The following is a 24198-nucleotide window of genomic DNA, read 5'->3' as shown; positions in this document are numbered from 1 at the left end:
TTACCCTGATTTGATTATTACACATTGTATTCATGATCAAAGTATCACATGTACCCCATAATATGTATAATTATTTATCAATATAACAAAAACTGAAAAAAATAAAATATACTACATTTTTATTCTTGACTAGAATCTAAATCCTCTTTCTTCCTATTGTTTAATAAAATGAAGTTGTATCTTTTTTATATTTCTGAAGACTGGGGGAAAAAGTAAACATTTTCAGAGATCACAGTTACAGCTAGAGTAAGAAACATGTCAAACTGGGCAAGTAATCCTAAAAGACTGCCCACCCTCTAATAAAAGGTAGTCCCTGGATTTAAAAAACTCCTAACATCATCTATCTAAAAGTTATCAGAAAACTACAGTGACTCATAGTTATGTAGCTAATGTTTTAATCACTATATCAGTGTTTATACAAAATAAAACAGGTGAAAAGGCTAACCTTTTATGCAAACCATTATGCAAATTTCTAGATAAAAACTTCCTGAAGATATTCAAAGAAATGTGGCATTGAAATATTTTATATTAAAAGATAACACATCACCTGTCACTAAGGTAAACTCATGAAAGATATATTGCTGAAAATACTATTACAATTTAGTATTAAATATTAGAAAATTTTGTCTCCTCTAACAGTAAATTGAAATTTATCCCAAAATCACACTAAACAATACCTAAGGTAAAATGCACTCCATGTAATACATGATGTCAATCATCTTTTCACTGCACTGATTAACGTACACAAAGAAGTAAATATGACATGTCCCAAAACATCTGAGACAGTACCTTTTGCCCTGATTTAACGATTAACAGCAAAGCCCCACACTGTCCGCATCCAACCTTCCCTCTCAAGAAGGGCCCCAGTCACTCCAGACATAAAGAAAACTAGTATACATTCATCAAAAAAAAAAAAAAAAACTACTTCTTAAGTAAATAACTGCTTATAAAATAAATAAGTTTTTAATCAATATCAAAATTCTAAAAGGCCAGATTTTGAAATATCTAAAATATATACGTATATTATAAAGCTTTAACACAATACCTTTCTTTTCCTTTGATAAACTCTAGGGATGGTTGCAGTAAATAACACATTTATAGAGCAAATGATAATTTCCTAGCCACTTATAAAAGATATAAATCAATGCTATTAAATAAAATCAATAATGTAAAAGAGCAAAAAGATATAAAATAAAATGCCACTAGTACTATGCCCAACAACCTGACAGTAGTATTCAAACCATTAGTCAAAAGAAAGTAAAGCTCAGAGTAAAATATTCATTCTTCTTAAACGCTTTAAACTTCTGATGAAAGATTTCAATGAAAACAGAAATTAAAAAGCAAAGCCTCCAGCTAATAAGTATATAAAAAGGACATATTAGTCATCAGGAAAATGAAAAATTAAAATCATACAATGAGATAATACTACAAACCCAGCAGAATAGCTAAGGGCAAAAATGTGGAGCAACCAGGACTCTCATATATTGCTAGGAGGAATATAAATTAGTACAATCACATTGGAAAACTATTTGACAATATCAACTGAGCATACACACATATCCTTTGACCTCGATATATACCCAACAGCACTGCATATAACATGCTCACCAAAAGCATGTACTGTCTAATACAGTAACCATTAGCCACACATGACTATCAAACATCTGAAATGTGGCTACTCTGAATTGAGATGTGTTGTAAGTATAAAATACATATTAAGCCGGGCTCGGTGGCTCACGCCTGTAATCCCAGCACTTTGGGAGGCCGAGGCGGGTGGATCAGGAGGTCAGGAGTTCAAGACCAGTCTGGCCAAGATGGTGAAACCCGTCTCTACTAAAAATACAAAAATTAGCTGGGCTTGGTGGTGGGCGCTTGTAATCCCAGCTACTCGGGAGGCTGAGACAGAGAATTGCTTGAACCCAGGAGGTGGAGGTTGCAGTGAGCCGAGATCGTGCCACTGCACTCCAGCCTGAGTGACAGAGCAAGACTCCATCTCACAAAAAAAAAAAAATACAGATTAGATTTCTAAGACTTAGTGTGAAAAAAAGTAAAATATCTCTCATTTGTAATTTTACATTGATTATATGTTAAAATAATACTTTGGACATACTGGGTTAAATGAAATATTGAAATTAATTTCACCTGTTTTTTTTTTAACTACGGCTACTACAAATTTTACATTTTCAATTGCATATGTCACTGCATAGTACTTCACCATATAGATGTAGTTTTATTTAATTAACCAGAACCAGACATTTGACTTGTTTCCATATTTTTACTGCTACCAGCAATATTGGACAGCAGTGATTTACAACATTCATGCCAGCACTATTTATAAAAGCTCAAAACTGGCAACTACTCAAAATATTCAACAGTGGAATAAATAACTTGTACATTCACATAATAAAATATATGCAGAAATGAGAATAAAAGATCTACAAATACACACAACTATACTGATGAATCTCACAAATATAATGTAGAATAAAAGCCAGTCATGGAAGAGTACATAATATGTGATTCTATTTATATACAATGCAAAAACAGGAGAAAGTAATCTATGTTCTTACAAGTTAGGATAGCGGTTGCCCTGGAAAAGAAAGATAAAGACTGACTGACTGGGTGGATGCATTAACAATGCTTTTAGGGTGCTGAGAATTTTCTGTGTATTGATTTAAGTGCTGGTTGCCTGGGTGTACGCAGTTTGTGAACATTCAACAAGATATACCCTTATGTATACTTTTCCGGTATACATTATATCCAGTAAGATTTCAAAGGATTTTGGCCTTCAGTATTAACAACGACTTTAACAAAATAAACTCTCAGATATTCAAAAGCTAATATTATTATATGGCCTACTTTTCCATCTTTCATTCACCTTTCAATCACTGAGCTGAAAATACTTGACAAGTGTAAATAAAATATATACTTGTTTACAACAAACCTGATTTTTAAATTAGATATATGAAATATAAAATATTTTAAATGACGATATTCCAATCTTTCTTCCTTAGAATATCCAGAGCTTCCTTGTGCGTAAACAAGCCAATTTCTATATTTGTTATTTTCTTCCTTTTTACACAAAACATACTCTACACACTGTTCTGTGTCTTTTTACCATAACTATCTTGGAGATCTTTCCATATCAGTAAATTGAAAACACCCTGATTTTTAAAATAGCTGCACAGCATTTCACTATACAAGTATAGCTTTATTTCACCAGCCCTGGTCACTTTGTTTCTACTTTTTTACTGCTATTTGCAATGTAGAAATGAATAAGCTCATAAATATGTCATTTCTAGCATATTCTAATATATCCTCAGAATAGACTCCCAAAAACAGAATAGCTGGATTAAAGGATGTTTGAATTTGCAGTCTTATTCTTTACAGCTAAAATGCCCAACACAAGGATTGCACCATTGGGTATTCTCACGGCAATGTATGAAATCTATTTCTCCAACATGTGACAACAAAGCATATTATCAAACTTTCAGATTCTTGCCAATCTGAAAAATATTACTTCAGACTAATTTTAATTTGTATTTTATAATGAATGAGGGTATTCATTTTTTTTCATTTATTTAAGAGCCATTTGTATTTCCTTGTCTGCAAAATTCTGTTTGCGTCTTCTCCTCAGTTTTCTATTGGGTTTTCTTCTCGTTCATTTCTAGGAGTTCTTTTCTAAATAAAGTAAATTAGCCTTTTGCCTGTGAATAAGTTTCAAATATTGGATTCCCAATTTGTCATATCCTGACTCTGTTTATCATATTTCTATGAGAAACTTATTCTTTTCTTTTTTTTTAATGGCTTCGGGATTTTAAGTAGGAGTTATTAGATCCTGCTCATCCCAGCTTTATTACGGAATTCTCCTCCATTCTATTTTACACCTTATATTTCATTTACAAATTTCAAGTTTGGTCCACTCAGAACTTACTCTGGTATAAAGATAACTTTTATTTTCTAAATGGCTGGGCAGTTGTCCACCTCTTCTGGTTGGCTGAAGATCTTTTACACTAAATTCACATATGTATTTGAATCTATTTCTATTTTCTATTCTGTCTTTGTCTAATCATGTACCAGTACCACTGTGTTTTAATTAAATATGGTATTATATACCTTAATATCTGGTAGAACTAGTATTCCTTCACTACTCTTTTTATTGTTTTCCTGGCTGACCTTGCTTCTTTTTCTACTTGAACTTTAGGATCAACTTGTCTAATTCCAAATGAAAAGCTGCTGATTTTTTTTAATCAAAAGCATGCTTGCATATCAAAAGCATATGAATGCTTTTAATCAAAAGCATATGAATGCATGTTTATTTCTTTTGTTTTGTTTTGTTTTTGTTTTTGAGACAGAGTCTCACTCTGTTGCCCAGGCTGGAGTACAGTGGTGCAATCTCAGCTCACTGCAAGCTCCGCCTCCCGGGTTCACGCCATTCTCCTGTCTCAGCCTCTCGAGTAGCTGGGATTACAGGCGCCCGCCATCACGCCCAGCTAGTTTTTTGTATTTTTAGTAGAGACGGGGTTTCACCGTGTTAGCCAGGATGGTCTCGATCTCCTGACCTCATGATCCGCCCGCCTCAGCCTCCCAAAGTGCTGGGATTTCAGGCGTGAGCCACCGCGCCTGGCCGCATATGTTTATTTCTTTATTTATGTTTGTTATTAGAGATAGGGTCTCACTGTTGCCCAGACTGGAGTACAGTGGCTATTTACAGGTACAATCATAGTGCACTACAACCTAGAACTCTAGGGCTCAAACCATCCTCCCACTTCAATCTCCCAAGTAGCTGGGACTAGAAGTGCATGCCATCACGCCCAGTTGATGCATAAGTTAACTTAGAATTGACATCTTTATGAAGTTGAGTCATCCTGTCCAAGAACATGTTTTTTAACTTGCTCAAGCCTTCTTTTTGAAATACTGTTTTCTTCACATAGGTCTCATATATGACAAACTTATATTTTATCCTTTTTGTTGCTACTGTAAGTGGGTCTCTTCATCTTATCCTCTATAGGTTTATTTACATGAAAGCCACTGATTTCTACAAATTATTTTTATGATCAACAACTTCAGTAATAATAATTTTATTATTTGCAGAGTTTTGGGGTTCTCTTGGGTTTTCAAGTAGTTGTACAATCATAATGTCTGTAAATAGTGCTAGTTTTACTTCTTCCTTTCCAATTTTTTAATTTCTCTCTCATGTGATTGTCTTGGCTGGTACTGCAGTATAGTATTTAAAAATAGTGCTGACAGTGACATTTGTTGTCTGTTCTTGACTTCAGAGGGAACTGTTTATAGTGCTTCTCCATTAATCATTATACTGAGTTTTGGGCAGAAATATATACACACACATACATATATATATTTTCATGTTACGGAAGCATCTATCTTCTATCTATTCTTATTTTACTGAGTATCAGAACACTCATTTTCTCAAATGCTTCTGCCTCATCTATTAAGACAAACCTGTGATCTTTCCTTTGATGTGAAAACACTGAATACTGAAACTGGAATAAATGCCCCCCTCACCTTGGTCAATAATTATTTTTTAACGTCCTGGTGACTATTACTGGCAAATACTTTATTTAGGACTTCTGCATCCATATTCATAACTGAAACTGGTCTGTAGACTGTTTTGTATTAATCTTTGTTAGGTTTTTTTTATCATTAAGACTAATATGGAGAATACTCATCTTTTTTTAGGCTGGGGGGGTGGCTCACGCCTATAATTCCAATTACCTGAGGTCAGGAGTTCGAGACCAGCCTGGCCAACATGGTGAAACCCTGTCTCTACTAAAAATACAAAAATTAGCCAGGAGTGGTGGTGCACACCTGTAATGCCAGCTACTTAAGAAGCTGAGGCAGAAGAACTGCTTGAACCCGGGAGGCAGAGGTTGCAGTGAGCCAAGACTGCACCACTGCACCACTGCACTCCAGCCTGGGCGACAGAGCAAAACTCCATCTAAAAAAAATCACCTTTTTTTAAACATTTAGAACCATTTTTAAAACATTCTAATTATTTGCTTTTTATAGGTTTAGTAGAAATATTCTAAAAACAACTAACCTGCTCTTTCTTAGAGGTAGAAGAAAATAACTTCTCTCATGAACATGAGCAGAGAGGTGAATGAACATGAACATGTTCATTCTCTGTTCATGAATATGAACAGAGAGATGAATAAAGATCTAGTTGGCTGAAAGGGTCATCAGTATAAGACTCTTTCAGCTCTTTATATTTATTACTAATGAATATATGGCTTTTTATGTACCCGAAAGACAGTCTGGATATAAAATCTTTAGCATGTATTTACTATATGATATAAAATCTTTAGCTCATATTTACTATCCTTGAGATTACAGCAATCACTCCACTCTCTTCTGGCATACAGAGCTGCCAGCCTAATTTTTTTCACCTTTTTATAAACTGGCTTGACTGTTTTGCCTGACTGCCTAAAGGATTCTGCCATTATCTTTTAAGGCCAATAATTTATATGCCTTGATGCTGACAGTTCTTGATCATTTTCCCCTACCATATGATATCCTCTTTCAACAATCTTCACTTGTTTTAAGAAAATGTTCTTGAGTATCATTAAATACGTGTTCTGTTTACAGAACGTTAAATAACTGTTCTGTCTGGTTTTTCTTCTGAGAGAAATTCAGTTTTGCCTATATTAGATCTTCTGTGCCCATTTTCTAATTCTTTCTTGACTTTGGTTTCATTTTAATTTCCTCATTTCTACTCTGTGTTCCTGTGTGTTCTTCAGTGTTTATTCGCCCTTTGTGCTCTTTCCCATGTCATGGTTTTATTCTTCCCTTCTACTTCTTTCCTGAATTCTGACACCTCACATCTTATCACTTCCTGTTTTCTTACCATATTCCTGCAGTTCTGGAATTTCTGCTCAAAGTGTTCCTTAGAGGAGCAGTCCCCAACCTTTTTGGCACCAGGGACCGGTCTCATGGAAGACAATTTTTCCACAGGGGAGCGGAAGATGATTTCAGGATGAAACTGTTCCACCTCAGATCATCAGGCATTAGTCAGAGTCTCATAAGGAATGCACCACCTAGATCCCTTACACGGGCAGTTCACAATAGAGTTTGCGCTCCTATGAGAATCTAATGCTGTGGCTGATCTGACAGGAGGTGGGGCTCAGGCAGTAATACTCGCCCAGCTGCCCGCCCGTCTGCCACCCACCTCCTACTGTGCAGCCCAGTGCCTAACAGGCCACGAACCAGTACCAGTCCAAGGCCCCAGGATTGGGGACCCCAGCCTTAGAATGATTGCCTCCTTACATTTGTTGTTGTTGTTGTTTTTGTTTAGTTCATGGTCAGATGTTTGCTCATAATTTTCACCTATTCTGTGACAATATTATTTTGGTAAATGTTCTTCATCTATGAAGTTTTATTAAATTTTGTTAATGTTTTCCACCTTTTATCAGCACTGTGCTACTCTGTATTGATTACTCAGCAGGAAATGAGTCGTATGTTAACTGGCCCTGCTTTCTCAGCAGCCTCCTTCTGAAAGTGATTTTGCTGGTATTCTCTGAGCTATTCATGCTGTCTCCTCCATGTTCTATAGCTCTAGTTTTATGTAAGGAACCTATTTGCCACTTCAAAATAAATTGCTTGTATTTACTGGCACTTCCTGAGATCTGCCACCTGAACTGTTTTTATCATTTCTGTGACCTCATTGTACTTCCTGCATCTAGAGTTTCTGCTTCTTTTCATCCTTTCATTCCCAGATTATGCAGCTGTTTACTTGTTGCTTTGTAAAATACTCTATCTAGTTCCTTCTTCCATGAGAAAAGGAGGAAAATTGCTATCTCATACTACCAAGTTCATACCAAAAGTCTCTACATGATTTTTTAAAAGAAAATTCTTTAAGTACAATTTGGTACACAAAACAGACTTACTTTAAGAGTTCATCTCTTTCTGTCTTCCGTGCAAAAACTATATCACTGCATTTGTTCTGGAACCTGACCAGGATTTCAGTCAACTCATTGTAAAACTATAAGCAAAGAACAAATACAAGTAATGAACAAGAACAATTTTTTAATCCAGAGAGTAATGTGATCTAAAGCTAATTTGTCAATGATAGTTAGAGCCGAAGAACTGAGATCTGCATGAGATACATTTATACAATTTACTAGGCCCAACAACTTAATATTAAATATGATCTAAGACTCCTAAAGAAAACAAAAATAATAAAAGCATTTTTACAGAACATTATCATAAAAAATGTAACAAGTTAAAAGTTTCATGATCATGAAAATCTTCCTAATTCCTAGAGAAAAGTCAATTGTTTAGTAACATTAAACCTATTTAAGTGGAAGGATTAGGTTTTCAAATTCACTACAGAAATGCAAGCATACTTCAGAAACCCTTAAAAGAATTTCTAAAGGCTCTCTGGAGGGTTTTCTCAGCTTACCTATTTAAACAAAGCATTTTAAACCAAATTAAAATGGCATTTTACTATCCTCTCTATTTGGAAGGCTTTGCAGTATTTTCACCCTCTCTTCAGAGGGTTTTACATTTTACCTACTGTATTTATATCAAGGTAACTTTATTCAGTGATTATTATGAAGTTAAGTACCAAAAGGAATTATGCATCTGAAAAAACTTAAAAATCACTGTTCCCTCAAAAACAAATTGGTAAAAAGAAATACAAGTGAATTCCCTAAACTTTTTAAAGGACAAGGCAAGAAAGTATTTACATATTCAGTAAGCCTTCTGACACTTGGGCAGGCCACAAGTCTGTCCTCAGCAAACCACCACAGAGAACATAAAAGTCATGCCCCTCCGCTTTTCCATCACAAATCAGCTTTGACTACTCCTGCCCCTCAAAATTCATCAAATTAGTCAACTTCCTATCCCTTAAAAAGGTGTCATTGACATCTCTGCTAATTCCTGCTACCTGGAATATTTATACCCCTTTTCTGCCAGTTGAAATATGCAATTCATTCTTCAAAGTTCCCATGAAATGTTGCCACCTTCATTAAGCTTTCTCCCTCCTATAACAAACTTCGCAGCAGCAATGGCATTAAAGCTAAAATTCTAGGCAAAGAGCAATTTGGTTCAACTGGAAATACCACTTAACTTCCAAACTATGCGTTCACATCTGTACTTGCTAGCTATGGTTCCTTTTGCATGTACTTCATACCTTTGTGCCTTCCTTCAAATTAGCTACAAGTTCAACAAAGTTGTCATATGCAGTAGCTAAATTCTTCAAAACTTCTTCTCTTAAGTTAGCTTCATTATTAGATTGTTTCATTTTCGAAAATTCCTGATGTGAGACCTTGTTAAAAGAAAGATTTACGTATTTACATTTATTTATAAAATTAATATAGCTCATAACATTTTTATTGATCTTTTCCAATTATGAAAATCATATGTAATTAAATACATATGCAAAATTACTAGAATACCTAGTACACTCTTTTGAATCCTCATTATGCTTTAAATCTTTCTTAAGTAAAAATTTCAAAAATCCAATAGGAGTCAAAACAACCAATAATGATCACAGATTTCTATTAGTATATAACACTTGTAAAAAATATAACATGAAAATTATTTTACCTTTTGGAGTTATTTTATATCATATATAGATACAATGTTTAGGAGTAGAAATATATGTTTAATTTTGCACATTAACTATTAAAAGGGCAAACTTTCAAGTATTTGTTAGTCCAAACTACCTATCTGTAAACACGAAAACTAACTTCAAAATTCTCAACATATTTACTTTGCATTATTTTTTTAAAAAATGACTGAAGTCTGTATGTATGTTAGCCATACAATTAAAGGTATCAGTAATTCCAACTAATTTCGATTTTCCTCCCATATGGAAAAAAAAACAAAGCTATTAAAAACTTGGAACCATGAAAAATATCTGAAGTATCAAGCACACCTAAGTAATATGCAACATTTTAGCCATAGAAATGACTTTGTTTCTGCCGGGCATGGTGGCTCACGTCTGTAATCCCAGCACTTTGGGAGGCCAAGGCAGGAGGATCACGAGGTCAGGAGATCGAGACCATCCTGGCTAACATGGTGAAATCCCGTCTCTACTAAAAATACAAAAACTTAGCCAGGCGTGGTGGCGGGCGCCTGTAGTCCCAGCTACTAGGGAGGCTGAGGCGGGAGAATGGCGTGAACCCGGGAGGCGGAGCTTGCAGTGAGCCAAGACTGCGCCACTGCACTCCAGCCTGGGCGACAGAGCGAGACTCCATCTCAAAAAAAAAAAAAAAAGAAGTGACTTTGTTTCATAGATAAAACTGATGTGCCAAGTTTAATTTTACAAAATATACATGTATTAAGTTCTACTCTTAACTACAGATATTCTCCAATGTCATTTTCCTAACTGAATATAGGTTTAGTCCAGACATATCTTTTCTGTAATTTTTAAAACACAGATCTTATTAAATATATAAATTTCACCTGAATATTTTTAAGAAGTCCCTCCTGTTTCTTTAGAGATTCTTGGACTTTAGTTGTAAGACCTCCATAGACTCGATCTAGTTCAGTAACAGAAAGAGCTTCTTCATTTATCACACCATCTTGAGCCAGGGCTGTCAAAAACTTGCTTGTCATGTCAAAATTCACAGATTTCAAGTCATTCTCCAGACCCTCTCTTTCCTTCTTTACTTCATCAAGATTTGACAATAAGGATTTTAAGACATTTACAACCTAAACAAAAAAGACACCTTAGTTTAACTGCAAAAAAAAAAAAAAAAAAAGCCAATTTCGAGAAGGAAATAATATATAAAGGTTCATTCGGGCTGAGAGAGAGATGATTTCTCAGAGAGCCAAATATAAATTGAACGTGAGGTTTATATAGATAGACACTGTACCTTCAGTTGACTCATATTAAAACAAAAGCAGCATTAATAACAATAGCCAACATCTACAATTTACTGAACTCTTATGTGTTAGGCACCATGCTAAAACACTTCAGAAATATAATTTCATATATTCCTTACAATACCCCATGGGGTATATATATTTATGACCTCTATTCCAAAGATAGGGATAACGAGTCTCAGAAAAATTAAGTGACATGGTTATACAGCTACTAAGGGGCAGGGGTGAAATTTGAGACCTAAGTCTGACTAGTTCCAAAACCAATCTCTTAGCCACTCTACACTCTACTCCCTCCCAATCATGGCTGTGAAGCAGGGGAAGGTATGATTTTGCTAGGTAAGCAGATATCCTATTTTGCCTAGAGAGACTGAGAGAGATATAGAGAAACAGAGGTGAAGACAGAAATAGAGACAGCTATGAAGCAAGCATGGTAGATGGAGAAAGAAATAGAGAAAGATACAGATATAAGGGTATATACCACATTTATTTTATATACTGGGAGAGGAAAAGGAAAGAGGGTTCTTGTGCCTCTCTTCATACCATTAAGAGTTTTAGGCCAGATGTAGAGGTTCATGCCTGCAATCCCAGCACTTTAGGAGGATCACCTAAGCCTAGGAGTTCGAGATCAGCCTAGGCAACAAAGTGAGACCCCATTTCTACATTGAAAAAAAAAAATTAGTTGTGTGCAATGGTGTGCACCTGCAGTCACAGCTACTCCAGAGGCTGAGGCAGGAGAATTGCTTCAGCCCAGGGGGTCAAGGCTGCAGTGAGCCATGATCATGCCACTGCACTCCAGCCTGGGTGACAGAGAGAAACCCTGTCTCAAAACAAAATACAAAAACAAAACAGAGATTTATCTCTTGTATTCAGTCAAGACACTCTCTGACCTATACCCACCTGATTCATAAATACCTCTTCATATTCATAGTGTTCAAGTGCCTTCTAATGAGCACTTTCAAGCTGCCCCTTTCACTCATCTCTTCATACTTTGCTAAGACCACCAAGAACATCAACCCAATGTCTCTATTCCGCTTGCCCCAATGATGCTCATAGAAAGAAAACTGGGGGAAAGACAAAGGAAGAAGAGGACATCACGAGCCCTGTCTCCACCCCTGTCTTTCTCATTACCAGCAGCAATTCCAATTCCCATGGATTCCCCTACCAACTGCCTGTTTCTAAAAATTCCTATTCTACTCTTTCTTCCACAGTCTTAGTTAGCTCCTTGATAGGAATGTCCAAAGTAACATCCCTTTGTGAAGACCAGAGACTCGAGGTTTCTGCTAAATGTAGGTGAATTTCCTTTTTGGCCTTGTTTACATCCATATCTCCTAAACATCCTAATTTTAAAATGGAAGGAAAGGAAAGGAACAGAAGAGGGAGGGGGGGAAGAGAGGAAGGAAGGGGGAAGGGAAGGAGAAAGGGAGGGAGAGAAAGAAGAGGATACAGGGGAGAAGGCTGTGGAAAGAGAAAGAAATATGATTCCTAGAGTCTAGAAAGCATCAAACCACAGAAACTCTAAAAGGAAGGAGGAGGAGAAAGAATCATACGTGGGTGGATATGACAAAGTCTGTTTAAAGACCTAGCAGAACTTGATATCAGACGATGTGAATAAAAGTTTCCTTCCAAGTGACTTCCAGGACATATTATTAAATGAGAAAAAAAGGATACAAAAGCATATACAGTATGCTGCAATTTGAGTAAGACAGAAGGAAAATCAGAAAATAAATATACACATACATAATATGTATATATGTATACATATGTATGCATAATTTGGGGTGGGGGTTGTTTGTTGTTGTTCTTGCAAAAAGAAAATCAGTAAGGACAAACCAGAAACTAACGAATATGGTTACTTACAGCAAGTATACAGGAAAGAAGTAGAGGGAAAAGGAATGAGGCTTCTCTGCATGTACCTTTTGAATCATGAACATTTTTCACACACTCAAAAAACGAGATTAAGTCAAAACCTGAATATGGAAACAAATGGGTCTATCAAAGTGAAACGTAATTACATAAAAAAATGTAATTACATAGAAAATAAAAAACACTTCAACTCTGACTATACTCCCTTAGAGACCATAATGGACTTAGTTACTGTGCAATCAAGGACAGGTTACTACTAAGAAAATTCAATTTTCACAACTGCAAAATGGGCATAATAGTACCTATTTCAGGACTGTTGTGAAGACTGAGATAATCTATATAAAGTGCTCAACATAACTTCTAACAAAGGGTAAGTATTCAATCATATTACTTAGATTAGGAAGAAAAGCTAACCACAACTTCCATGGTATCCAACCAGACTGATACAGAGAGGGTCAAATAGTTAACAAATTCTGTGATATTCAAAAATGCAATAATTCTAACTTTCTGGGGGAAAAAATGCCATTTCAAACAACGAATTTATGAACGAACTTGTGGACTACCACACAAAGATAGAGATCCCTTATATTATGAACATGATTTTAAAAAAATTCATATGCAGTACACTAGTTTAACATATTTCAGATTATAAGGCACTGGCCTCATTTTAACAGAGTAAATGAAGTAGAAAATGAATTAAACTGCTTCCACAAATGAATGACCAAGATAATAAGAAAACCACTGCCTAAATTTTCTTATAAATTCAAATTTGAGGTTTAACATGTTATCAAAGTATATAAATAATTAGAATCCTAGCATGTTTATTTCTTATACACAGCTCCAGCTACCTTTCAACTGCAATTAAATGTATCCCTTTATTAAGTTAGGCTGCCAGTGATGATCATTCAAACAAATACTTTTTGTTTTGGGTCCATTCTAGATGCTATGGACACAACTACTAACAAAAACAGTCTTTTCCTTCATTTGGGGACCAGAGAGGATTAAATAAATATGCAAAGGGGAGGAGTAAACAAATACACAAAAATAGAATAATGTGGGTAGACAATGACAAAGATGGAGAAGAGGTGACATCTGAGACTAATGAAAAAGAGGTAACAGCCACGGAAATGGGAAGAAAGCCCTGCACAGAAGGAAACGCAAATGTAAAAGTCCTGTGGCAGGCACAAGCTTGGCAGGATCAAAGGAAAGAAAAAAACGCCACTCTGGCTGAAGCATAGTAAACAAAAGGCAGAACAGGAGATGAGGTCAAACAGAATGGCAGGAATGGCATCACCTAGGTTGTCAATACTTTGTCTTTCAGATCAGGAACTTAAAAACTTTTTTGGTAAAGGACCAAACAGGAAATATTTTTGCCTCAGTAGGCCACAGTCTCTGTTGCAACTCTTAACTCTGCTTTGTAGTGTGAAAGACAATGTGTAAATGAATGAGCGCAGCTATGTTTCAACAAAAATGTATTAACACTGAAATCTGAATTTTATATAATGCCCACATATTAAAACATTCTTTTGACTTTTTTTCAGCCATTTAAAAAATGAAGTAGAAAGTAGAGTTTTACATTTTAAAAATGTAAAACTCATTCTTAGCTCACAGAACATACAAAGAGAAGAGAAGAGGCAGGCTGGATTTGGCCCACAAGCCACAGCTTCCTGACCCCAGTTTTAGATTTAAAATCCTCTGTGGCATTTAACAGCACCAAGTACAATATGAGACAAGAAATGCCCTCAATGGGCCGGGCGCGGTAGCTCACGCCTGTAATCCCAGCACTTTGGGAGGCCAAGGCGGGTGGATCACAAGGTCAAGAGATCGAGACCATCCAGGCCAACATGGTGAAAACCCGTCTCTACTAAAAATACAAAAATTAGCTGGGCACAGTAGCACATGCCTGTAGTCCCAGCTACTCGGGAGGCTGAGACAGGAGAATTGCTTGAACCCAGGAGGCAGAGGTTGCAGTGAGCCAAGATTGCGCCACTGCTCTCCAGCCTGGGTGACAGAGCAAGACTCCGTCTCAAAAAAAAAAAAAAGAAAGAAAGAAATGCCCTCAATGAAATCTTCTATTTTACTTTTATAACCTTGTCATTTTATTTTCAGAAAAGGCAAATAAGCAACTATGTCTACAGCAAGGAACGCAGAAACTTGATACATTTACCCTACACTAAAGGTAACCTAGAGGAGTTTTTTGTCTCTTTATGTTAGGGACCAAGGTACTCAGCACAGTTCTGGAATAGTAGGCCTTCAAAAAACACTTGGTGAGTAAATAAATAAACAAACAGATTCCAGTCATTGTCAATATGTCTATAAACTTTCTGTCATGAGAAATCAGGAGTAAAAGCTGTGTTTGCAGATCCTCCACTAGTCTGTGAATCCAAAAAAGGCACTCCTCTGGGAGGGCACACAGTTTTAAACAATTCTCTTTATGCTCTACCTCTAAGGAGGTAAAGGGTTTTTTTTTTTTAAAGGTACCCCCTCCATTACTCCCAGCAGATGTAACACTTTGAGTGTAACTGAACACCATCCTTGTGCAAAAAAATACATGTTCCTTCCTCTGGCTAGACTCAGCCCCATATACATTAGGGCCAAGGCTTGGCCAGCCAACCATAGACTGGACTTCAGGCCACAGTAGATCATAGGCAACCAATCACAAGCAGTGATTCTAGGTATTTAATACAAAAATCTTTAAATACAAATTACCACTAGTCTGCAAAATTTGTCAGAGTATCTCAATATCTAAAACCAGATGTCCAAAGAGACTGAAAATAAGTAACCAGACAGTAGGCTTCTTCACAATAAAAGAAAAAACAGCCCTACCATCAAACTTGGACTTTTTAATAAAACATGTACATTTGCATCACTCTAATCAGCAATCAAAAAACTGAGTTTTTATCATAAAAATTCTGGCTAAAATCCGCCATCAACTATTATAACAACCATCTGAAATAGCTTTGATAAACCTGATGCTTGCCTTATTTGATTAAGGCACATGACAAACGAATATACAGAGAGTACTGAAATTTTTGTGGTTACCCTGTCAAGAAAATCTAGCTTCCATAAAATTATTTCGTATTGACTATAAAAGTTCCTTTCTCCTGTGTAACACAAGTAAGGATTAATAAAACTGATATAACTGAATAAAATACCAATATATCAGTGCATACTAACGCAGATTTTGCTTAGCACAAACCATTTTTGCTTTTCTACTGAAAGCAGAAGAATCAAAGGACAAAAGCCACGTAATTCTGAGTCATGTACAAGACACCAAAAAGAATACAAAGAAAGTACTAACCAGAAATCTTTTTCTAAAATAAAAAAGGTACCAAAATTTATTGCTGTTCGAAGGGTCTGCAGTTTCTTCTTCAGGTTCGTTGTTCTTCACAAGTTAATCTTCTGACCACCTCCTTTTCTCCCCTATGTCCTCAAAACAATAACTCACATTCCTTGTTCCATTGGGTTCCCCCGTTAGATCCAGGTTCAATGCACATTCAACTACGTAGCCTTCTCTTCCCTTTGAGAGGTGCCCAGTACCTGTGCATTTACTCTACACTAAAGGTAACCCAGAGCAGTTTTTTGTCTCTTTATATTAGGGACCAAGGTGCTCAGCACTGTTCTGGAATAGTAGGCCTTCAAACACTTAGTGAATAAATAAATAAACAAACAGATTCCAGCCATTCTCAACATGTCTATAAACCTTCTGTCACAAGAAATCAGGAGTAAAAGCTGTCTTTGCAGATCCTCTGTACCTCGGATAACTCTCTAGACACAGCCACTACTCAGCCCTTCTCCGATCCTACACGTTTACTTTTTCTGCCTATCCACTCTGTTCTCATAATGTGCCAATCTCTTAAGAAGCCTCTGAAGAGAACTACTCCAAAATTACTGAAATTTAAGTACTTCATCTAAATCCTCATAACATACTTCCTATACTTTCCCTGTGACATTTTTAAACTTCTTCCCTATATTACAGTCATCCTTGTACATGACTAATATTCCACAATGGATCATAAATTGAGGGTAAAGTCTGTGTATAATTTGTATGTTAATTTTCCAATGTACCTACCATAGTGCCTTACACAGAGCAGATATCCAGTAGGTCTTGGAATAAATATATGAAATATATAAAATGCTTCTATGGAAAGACAAATAAGGAACAAAACTCAAACTTTTCAGAACTTACTATCCCAGGAAATTCACTTTTTTCAAGAAGTTTTCAGCAGTATTTCTTGCCCTTTCGCTTGTTTTCCTGTGCAGAGATTTGAGACCTCTATCTTTTCCTACTAATTACCCTATCTCCCTGTGATAGGTCATTAAATTATACTTGCACTTTCTCTTCTTTTAGGACTTTCCAAATCAGATGCCCTACTATTCAATTTTCTCTTTCCCGTCATCAGTAGAAATACCATGATGGTGCTATCCATTTATTAACATGCACACCTTGTCAATCTTCCTTTCAAAGGTAGTTCCGGTGAAACAAGGTGGAAAGGAGTATAGAATAATGTAAGAAATAAAGAATTTGTGTATCTGGCTATACCCAGTCCTTTCATTTCAGGAAATTTCTATACTTCCAAGCTTCTCTCTTTTATAAAACCCAAATTAAATACTGTTGACCTATGAAGTATCTAAAATTTAGTTCAAAAAAGGGCATTCAATAAATGGAAGTTACTATTACAGGACAGTTAATATTAGTATAATTATCTATTACACAGTCTATATACTACTTTAAATATAACAACCCCAATTTATTTCTGCATTTTTTTAAAGTTGACAATAAGAAATTGGCAGTTCATTATATAAAATGGCTTGAATGTGGTTTTCTTAAGCAGATGACAACCCACATCAAAGTGTCCTTCTTACCTCACTGCCCTGCATGGTCTTTGCTGGATTAGCAGAAGGGATGGCAGCATTCAGCTCAGGCTCTGGCTTACACAAAAGCACGATGGTGTCACGATGAGACTGGTAACATTCTTTCACTTGTCCATCTGCCTGCACAGCTTTATCTAAAACTGTTCTGAAGTTGGTTCCCTCTGGGAGAAAATAAAAGTTTGCAGAGCACAGAAGTGATTCTAACAGCAACGTTTATCGGCTGGTTATATGTTGAGTTCTAGTCTCCAACTTTACTTATCCTCCCCTTCTATAGACCCCAATTCACTTAATAATAAAAACAGCTCCTGACAGTCTTTGCGTTCTCATTTTTAGAAAGATGACAAAATCACTTATAAAATCAAAAGCATAGCTATACCTTAAAATACATTTGGTGGTTACTATCTGCCAAATAAAAGTTAATTAATATTAATCTTTTCCTATAACTCATGAATGAAGAAGAAATCATTCTCTCCAAAAATTGGTCCATTTATTTTAAAAGTATTCCTCTGTCAAAAGAGCAATGTGACTTAAAAAAAAAAGATTTTTAGAAAAATCTCAATAATATACGAACTTTTTACAAAGATAAATAAAACTAATCTCCAGCCACCATGAAGATAGCATTTATCTCAGCAAGCACAAAATCTTAATAATCAAAGTCTTAAGAAGCATAAATTTGGCCTCAAAATAACTTAAAGCTCATTTTTTTTTTTTTACCACCCAGGATTCACTACTAAATGAAAAAAATTACAAAGCCATAAATGTAATATGCTCTCATTTATGTTTTTAAAATATACGCAGGGGCCAGGCATGGTGATTCAAGCCTGTAATCTCATCACTTTGGGAAGTGGAGGCAGGTGGATCACTTGAGCCCAGGAGTTCAAGACAAGCCAGGGCAACATGGTAAAACCTCGTCTCTGCAAAAAATACAAAAATTAGCCAGGCATGGTAGCACATGTCTACAGTGTCAGCTACTCAGGAGGTTGAGGTAGAAGGATTGCCTGAGCCCTGGAGGTTGGGGCTGCAGCGAGCTGTGATCCTGCCACTGCACTCCAGCCTGAGTGACACAGCGAGACCTTGTCTCAAAAAAAATAAATAAAATAAAATATGCACAGAGTTTGGAATAGAAAATGAAAGTTGGAGGATCATTTTAACTTTTCACTTTATACCCTTCTTAAAAATCTGTACTTCTGACAATTGGCAGATTACTTTTGTGAACTTTTTAAATCTTTATACTAAAACTGGGGAAAAACAGTTTCGGTAAAAATGAATTTACAACTGAGCCTAATTTAATCAAGCAAAAATGTGGGTCGAAATTGGGAATTTATTCAAATGAAGGTCATTTATACACATTTTTACCTGCTCTTAAAGGCTTATACAGTTCATTGGATGGTGTCCTTTGCCAACGTTCCTTAAATTTTGCTCTTAAATCATTATCGGTTGCTTCTTCTTCATCCAACAACCTTAATGACTTTAAAAGGAAGCAAAAAGAACCCTGAAATGTCATTTCTGGTATAAAAACTTTAATACATTTAATAAATGTTCATACACAATATAAGTGAGAATTTGGTGAGATAGGAATACTAGGTTAGAATATAAATCGACTTTTTTCTTGCAGACATCTAAGTTATAATGCATTTAACAAAAAGTCTTATAAATTTAAGGGTGAATTAGCGATCACCTTTCTCAGTTAAAAAAAAAAAAGGAGGAATAAATAAGAGACTATCTACATCCATATATCAATTTAAAGAAAGTTTTAAGATTAAAATAAATAAATAGAAGCCATAAACAAAAGAAAGGGGAAAACTGATCAATTACATTAAAAAATATAAAATTTAGACTTTCATTCCAATACAACAAACAGAAAATTATGTTTAATATATTTTTAAATGCCTTTTTAATGCACAGATAAGATGACAGGATAGTAGGGGGCCAGAAACACAAGGAAATACTAATCTACCAGTAGACACAGTGCTAGCACCAACAATGTATGACAATCCCTGATAGCTTAGGACAAAGAATAGCAAACTTGTGTCAAACACCACAGAGTAAACATTTTAGGTTTTGTGGGCCACAGTATATGGTACACAGAATTCTTCTTTTTTGACAATGCTCTAAAAAAGATAAAAATTATCCTTAACTAGTGAACCACACAAAAGTAGGCCACAAGCTAGCACTGGCCCACCATCCATAGTTCACCAGCTGTGTAGTTCACCATTGACTTGGATTGTGAATTTAGAACATGAAAAGTCAACAAGAAACATAGGTAGGGACAATAAAAGGTAAGAGGTCAGATCAAAAGCACTCTCCACCCTCAAACTGGTATACTTCCAAACAGGTGATTCTCAGTGGATGAATTTTTAAAACAGAAAACTGCCCTACAGAAGAAAACATGCCTGTCTGGACCTTGGCTCTAAAGAAAAAAGAAAAAACAAGAAGTATTATCTGAGATTCCCGATCAAAAGCCTGAACTTGGGACTAGAAACCGCACTATCTGTGTGACACAAAGTCTTAAGATAAATTACTACTATAATTAAAAGATTATAAAAGAAAGGAAAAAACCTCTTAAGTTTGAGGAGGTGCCAGGTATATAATGCCTTTTTATGGCAGAAGCAAACACAAATTCTTTCTAGAATTCACCTTAAACCCAGATCTCAATGAATTCCCACAAATAAGTACAGGAAATATGAATGCACAATCAAAACTCACTGAACACTAAATGCAATTCAGTATTCTGTACTGGATCTTGGAACAGAATGAGGAACACTGGTGGAATAACTGGTAAAATCTGAGTAATAATACTGTACCAATGTCAATTTCCTAGTTTTAACAAATGTGCCATGACCGCATAAGATTTTAACTTTCAGGGAACCTAGGTGAAAAAAATACAGGAACTTTCTACACTAAATTTGCAAAGTCTCTGTAAATCTGAAACTATTTTTTAAAGTTTTAAAAAACAGTAACAAAAAAACTGAACACAAGAGAAAACAAGCCACCATAAGCAAGAATCAGCAAAAATTACAAATCATAGACTCAAACCCACAAAAACTACAGATATTGGAATTATAAGATAAATAATATAAAACAAATATATTTAATATATTTTAAGAAATTAGGGATAAATTAAAGGGTTTAACCTTCCAGGTTAAGACAAATTAAATTAAAAAGAAAAATCTTGCTACATGCTATGTATAAAATAAATCAATAATTACAAAGACTGAACAGTTTGTATGACAGTTGATTTCTCACAGTATACTAGTTTTACACAGTGGTCATTTGAGTTTCATTAGTGTGTACTTACTTACCCTTAAGATAAGAATGAAACCCATTCTCACTCAACCAGAATTTCTCTTATGCTAGAGAAGGCTCTGGGCCACAGTAAATTCACCAAAGTGATGAATACTAACTACACTGTACCAGCATGAGGAAGTCTCCAGTCCCAATCCCTGCTGGACATCAAGGGATCACAGTGTTTATACTTGAAAAGCAAATCTTATAAAACATACCTCATCTAGGATTTCTCTATTTCGTTGCAGTAATTCAGGCAGTTCTTTAATCAACTGATCAACAGTCTGGATGCCTCCCTGTTCAATCACAGATCTGGATTTAGTCAATATAGACTGAGGTACAGTGTCTCCAGACACATCTTCAATTGCTGCTGGAAGATTAAGGGAAGCTAGCACCCTGAAAAAATGAGATACTATGTTATATTGAAGTCTAAAACAATTTAACTCCTCATCAATACTTACTTTATTTAATTTAGTATTCTATAACCAAATCAACAGCAATGGAGTTAGCACCCAGAAAAACTGGATAAGCCCTATCAATTAAAAGCAAAGCAAAGATTAACAGAAAAACAAAAAAAATCAGTGATTGATAAAATTAAGCCAAAATCATTAAAAAATGAAGCCCACAATTCAGAATTAAAAGCCAAAAAATAGGCTGGTGCAGTGGCTCACACCTGTAATCCCAGCACTTTGGGAGGCCCAGACGGGTGGATCACCTGAGGTCAGGAATTCGAGACCAGCCTGGCCAACATGGTGAAACCCCATCTCTACTAAAAGTACAAAAATTAGTCAGGCGTAGTGGTGAGCACCTATAATCCCAGCTACTTGGGAGGCTGAGGCACAAGAATCACCTGAAGCCGGGAGGCGAAGGTTGCAGTGAGCCAAGATCTCACCACTGCATTCCAGCCTGGGCGACAGAGTGAGACTCTGTCTCGGGAAAAAAAAAAAAAAAAAAAGTCAAAAAATAAGAAAAACTATGACCGCATTAAAATATATTAGGTATCGTTGGCTTACAGTTCAAACTTCTTTCAGTCTAAGTAATTAAAAGTCAAAAATTCTATCCTAAAAAAGCAGTCTTTTATACTTTTGATTGTTACAGCATCTCTAACAAGTCAGAAACAATACACAAAATAGTTATTTTTTTCTTTTATGCTCTCTTTCAACAGAATCAATAGTTATAATTTCACATCATCTAGGCAAAATGTCAACAGAAAATAGATGATCTAAGTATTCATTACAGAATCTTCATCTGTTCTCAGTTTTGTAGCACAGTAACAATTCCTCAGTTATTTCAGTTACATGATGGCGAAGGGAGGTACATATCCCTACCGACTATGTAAAGACAAAAAGGCAAATGAAATGATGTAATACAATGAACTCCTCAGAAAATAAGCTCTGTAAAATCTCAGACTGCCTGTTTATCATATGCTAGAGTAAACTTACATTCCTTTCTTGTTAGAGAAAAATGATGGTAAAATCCATGCATTAATCAAAACTAAAAACATGAAAAGGCAAGCCAACTACAAGAGAAATACAGTTTGGCCCTTGAACAACACAGATTTGAACTACATGAGTCCGTGTACCTGTGGACTTTCACCTCTTTCACCTCTGCCACCTGTAAGACAGCAAGACCAACCCTCCTTCCGCCTCTTCCTCAGCCTACTCAAACTTGAAATAGACAAGGATGAAGACCTTTATGATGATCCATTTCCATTTAATCATAGTAAATATATTTTCTCTTCCTTATGATTTTCTTAATAGCATTTTTTCTCTAGCTTATTTATTATAAGAATATATTATATAATACATATACAAAGTATGTGTTAATTGACTGTTTATGTTATCGGTAAGGCTTCTGGTCAACAGCAGGCTATTAGTAGTTAAGTTTTGGGGACTCAGAAGTTATATGCAGATTTGACTGTGCAGGGGGGTCAGCATCCATAACCCCATGTTGTTCAGGGTCAACTATATTCTCAATTATATGTATCTGACAAAGGACTTGCCTCCAAAATATGTAAAGAACTCTTTAACTATTAAGAAAAACTCAGTTTTAAAAACTGAGAAAAAGATTTCAATAGATACTTTACAGAAAATATATGAATGGCTAGTAAGCACATGAAAAGCTGCTCAGTATCATTAGCAATTAGGAGAATGCAAACTAAATCACAGTGAGATTCTGCTACACACACACTAAAGTAGCTAAAACTAAAAAGACTGACATACCAAGTATTGGTGAGGATGCAGAACAATTGTATTTTCAAACAGTGCAGATAGGATATAAAATGGAACAACCACTTTGGAAAACAACCTGGCAATTTTGTATAAAATTAAATATGCTAACCACACAACCTAACAATTCGTCTCCTAAGTATTTACCCAAGAGAATTAAAATATGTCCACACAAAGATTTATACATGAATGTTCACAGAAACTGAAATGCCCATTAACAGGTAAAAGAGTTAACAAACTGCTCTATAACCATAAAATGGAATACTGCCCTATAACCATAAAATGGAATACTCCTCAGCCATAGAAAAGACTGAAACTGATACACATAATATAGATGAATCTCAAAAACAGTAGCTAAGTGAAAAAAAGCAAAACACATTCTAAGTATATACTGTACATACTGTAAGTACTGTATATGCATATGCTAGAATGATTACACGTATTTTAAATTGTATAAAAAGTAAAACTAAACTTAAGACAGGGAGCAGATCAATAGCGGCCAGGGGCTAAAAGAAGAAGGACTGGGAAAGGGGCATGAGAGAATTTTTTCAGGGTAACAGTAATGTTCTCTAACTTAATCATAGTGCCGGTTACATGGGTACATACATTTATCAAAACTAAATGACCAAGCATGGTGGCTCATGCCCGTAATCCCAGCACTTTGGGAGGTCAAGGCAGGAGGATCGCTTGAGCCCAGGAGTTCAAGACCAGCCTGGGCAACAAAGTGAGATCTTGTCTCTATAAAAAAATCAAAAAATTAGCCAGGTGTGGTGGCTTGCACCTGTGGCCTCAGCTACACAGGAGGCTGAGGCAGGAGGATCACCTGAGCCCAGAAGGTTGAGACTGCAGTGAGCCATGTTTAGTGTTTACACCACTGCACTCCAGCCTGGTGACAATAAGACCCTGTCCCAAAAAACAAAAAATATATATATATACATAAATATATATATACACACATACACACACACACACACACATATACATATAACAATAATTGAACTGTGCACTTAGAATAGGTGTATTTTGTGTGTGTAAAATATACCTAAAAATTCTTTAAACCAATGAATTATTTTCTTAGTATTCAGTCCATCAGAAA

The 24198-nt window shown here is 35.7% G+C and overlaps 1 protein-coding gene across 2 annotated transcripts in view; it reads right to left on the bottom strand.

The window, feature by feature from the left end:
* PDCD6IP (programmed cell death 6 interacting protein) overlaps positions 1 to 24198 on the bottom strand; it is a 73692-nt gene that overhangs the window by 6561 nt on the left and 42933 nt on the right. For both annotated transcript variants that reach the window (XM_034956094.3, XM_034956095.3), the window contains exons 10-15: positions 21093 to 21270; positions 18946 to 19057; positions 17581 to 17750; positions 10429 to 10677; positions 9152 to 9286; positions 7905 to 7999 (exon numbers count right to left, since the gene is read on the bottom strand). In XM_034956094.3, coding sequence (XP_034811985.1) covers positions 7905 to 7999; positions 9152 to 9286; positions 10429 to 10677; positions 17581 to 17750; positions 18946 to 19057; positions 21093 to 21270 — 939 coding nt within the window. The remainder of the gene's footprint in view (positions 1 to 7904; positions 8000 to 9151; positions 9287 to 10428; positions 10678 to 17580; positions 17751 to 18945; positions 19058 to 21092; positions 21271 to 24198) is intronic.

Source organism: Pan paniscus, chromosome 2, assembly GCF_029289425.2.
Source record: "Pan paniscus chromosome 2, NHGRI_mPanPan1-v2.0_pri, whole genome shotgun sequence".
Taxonomy (NCBI): Eukaryota; Metazoa; Chordata; class Mammalia; order Primates; family Hominidae; genus Pan; species Pan paniscus.
This window is presented reverse-complemented; position numbering and strand designations above follow the sequence as displayed.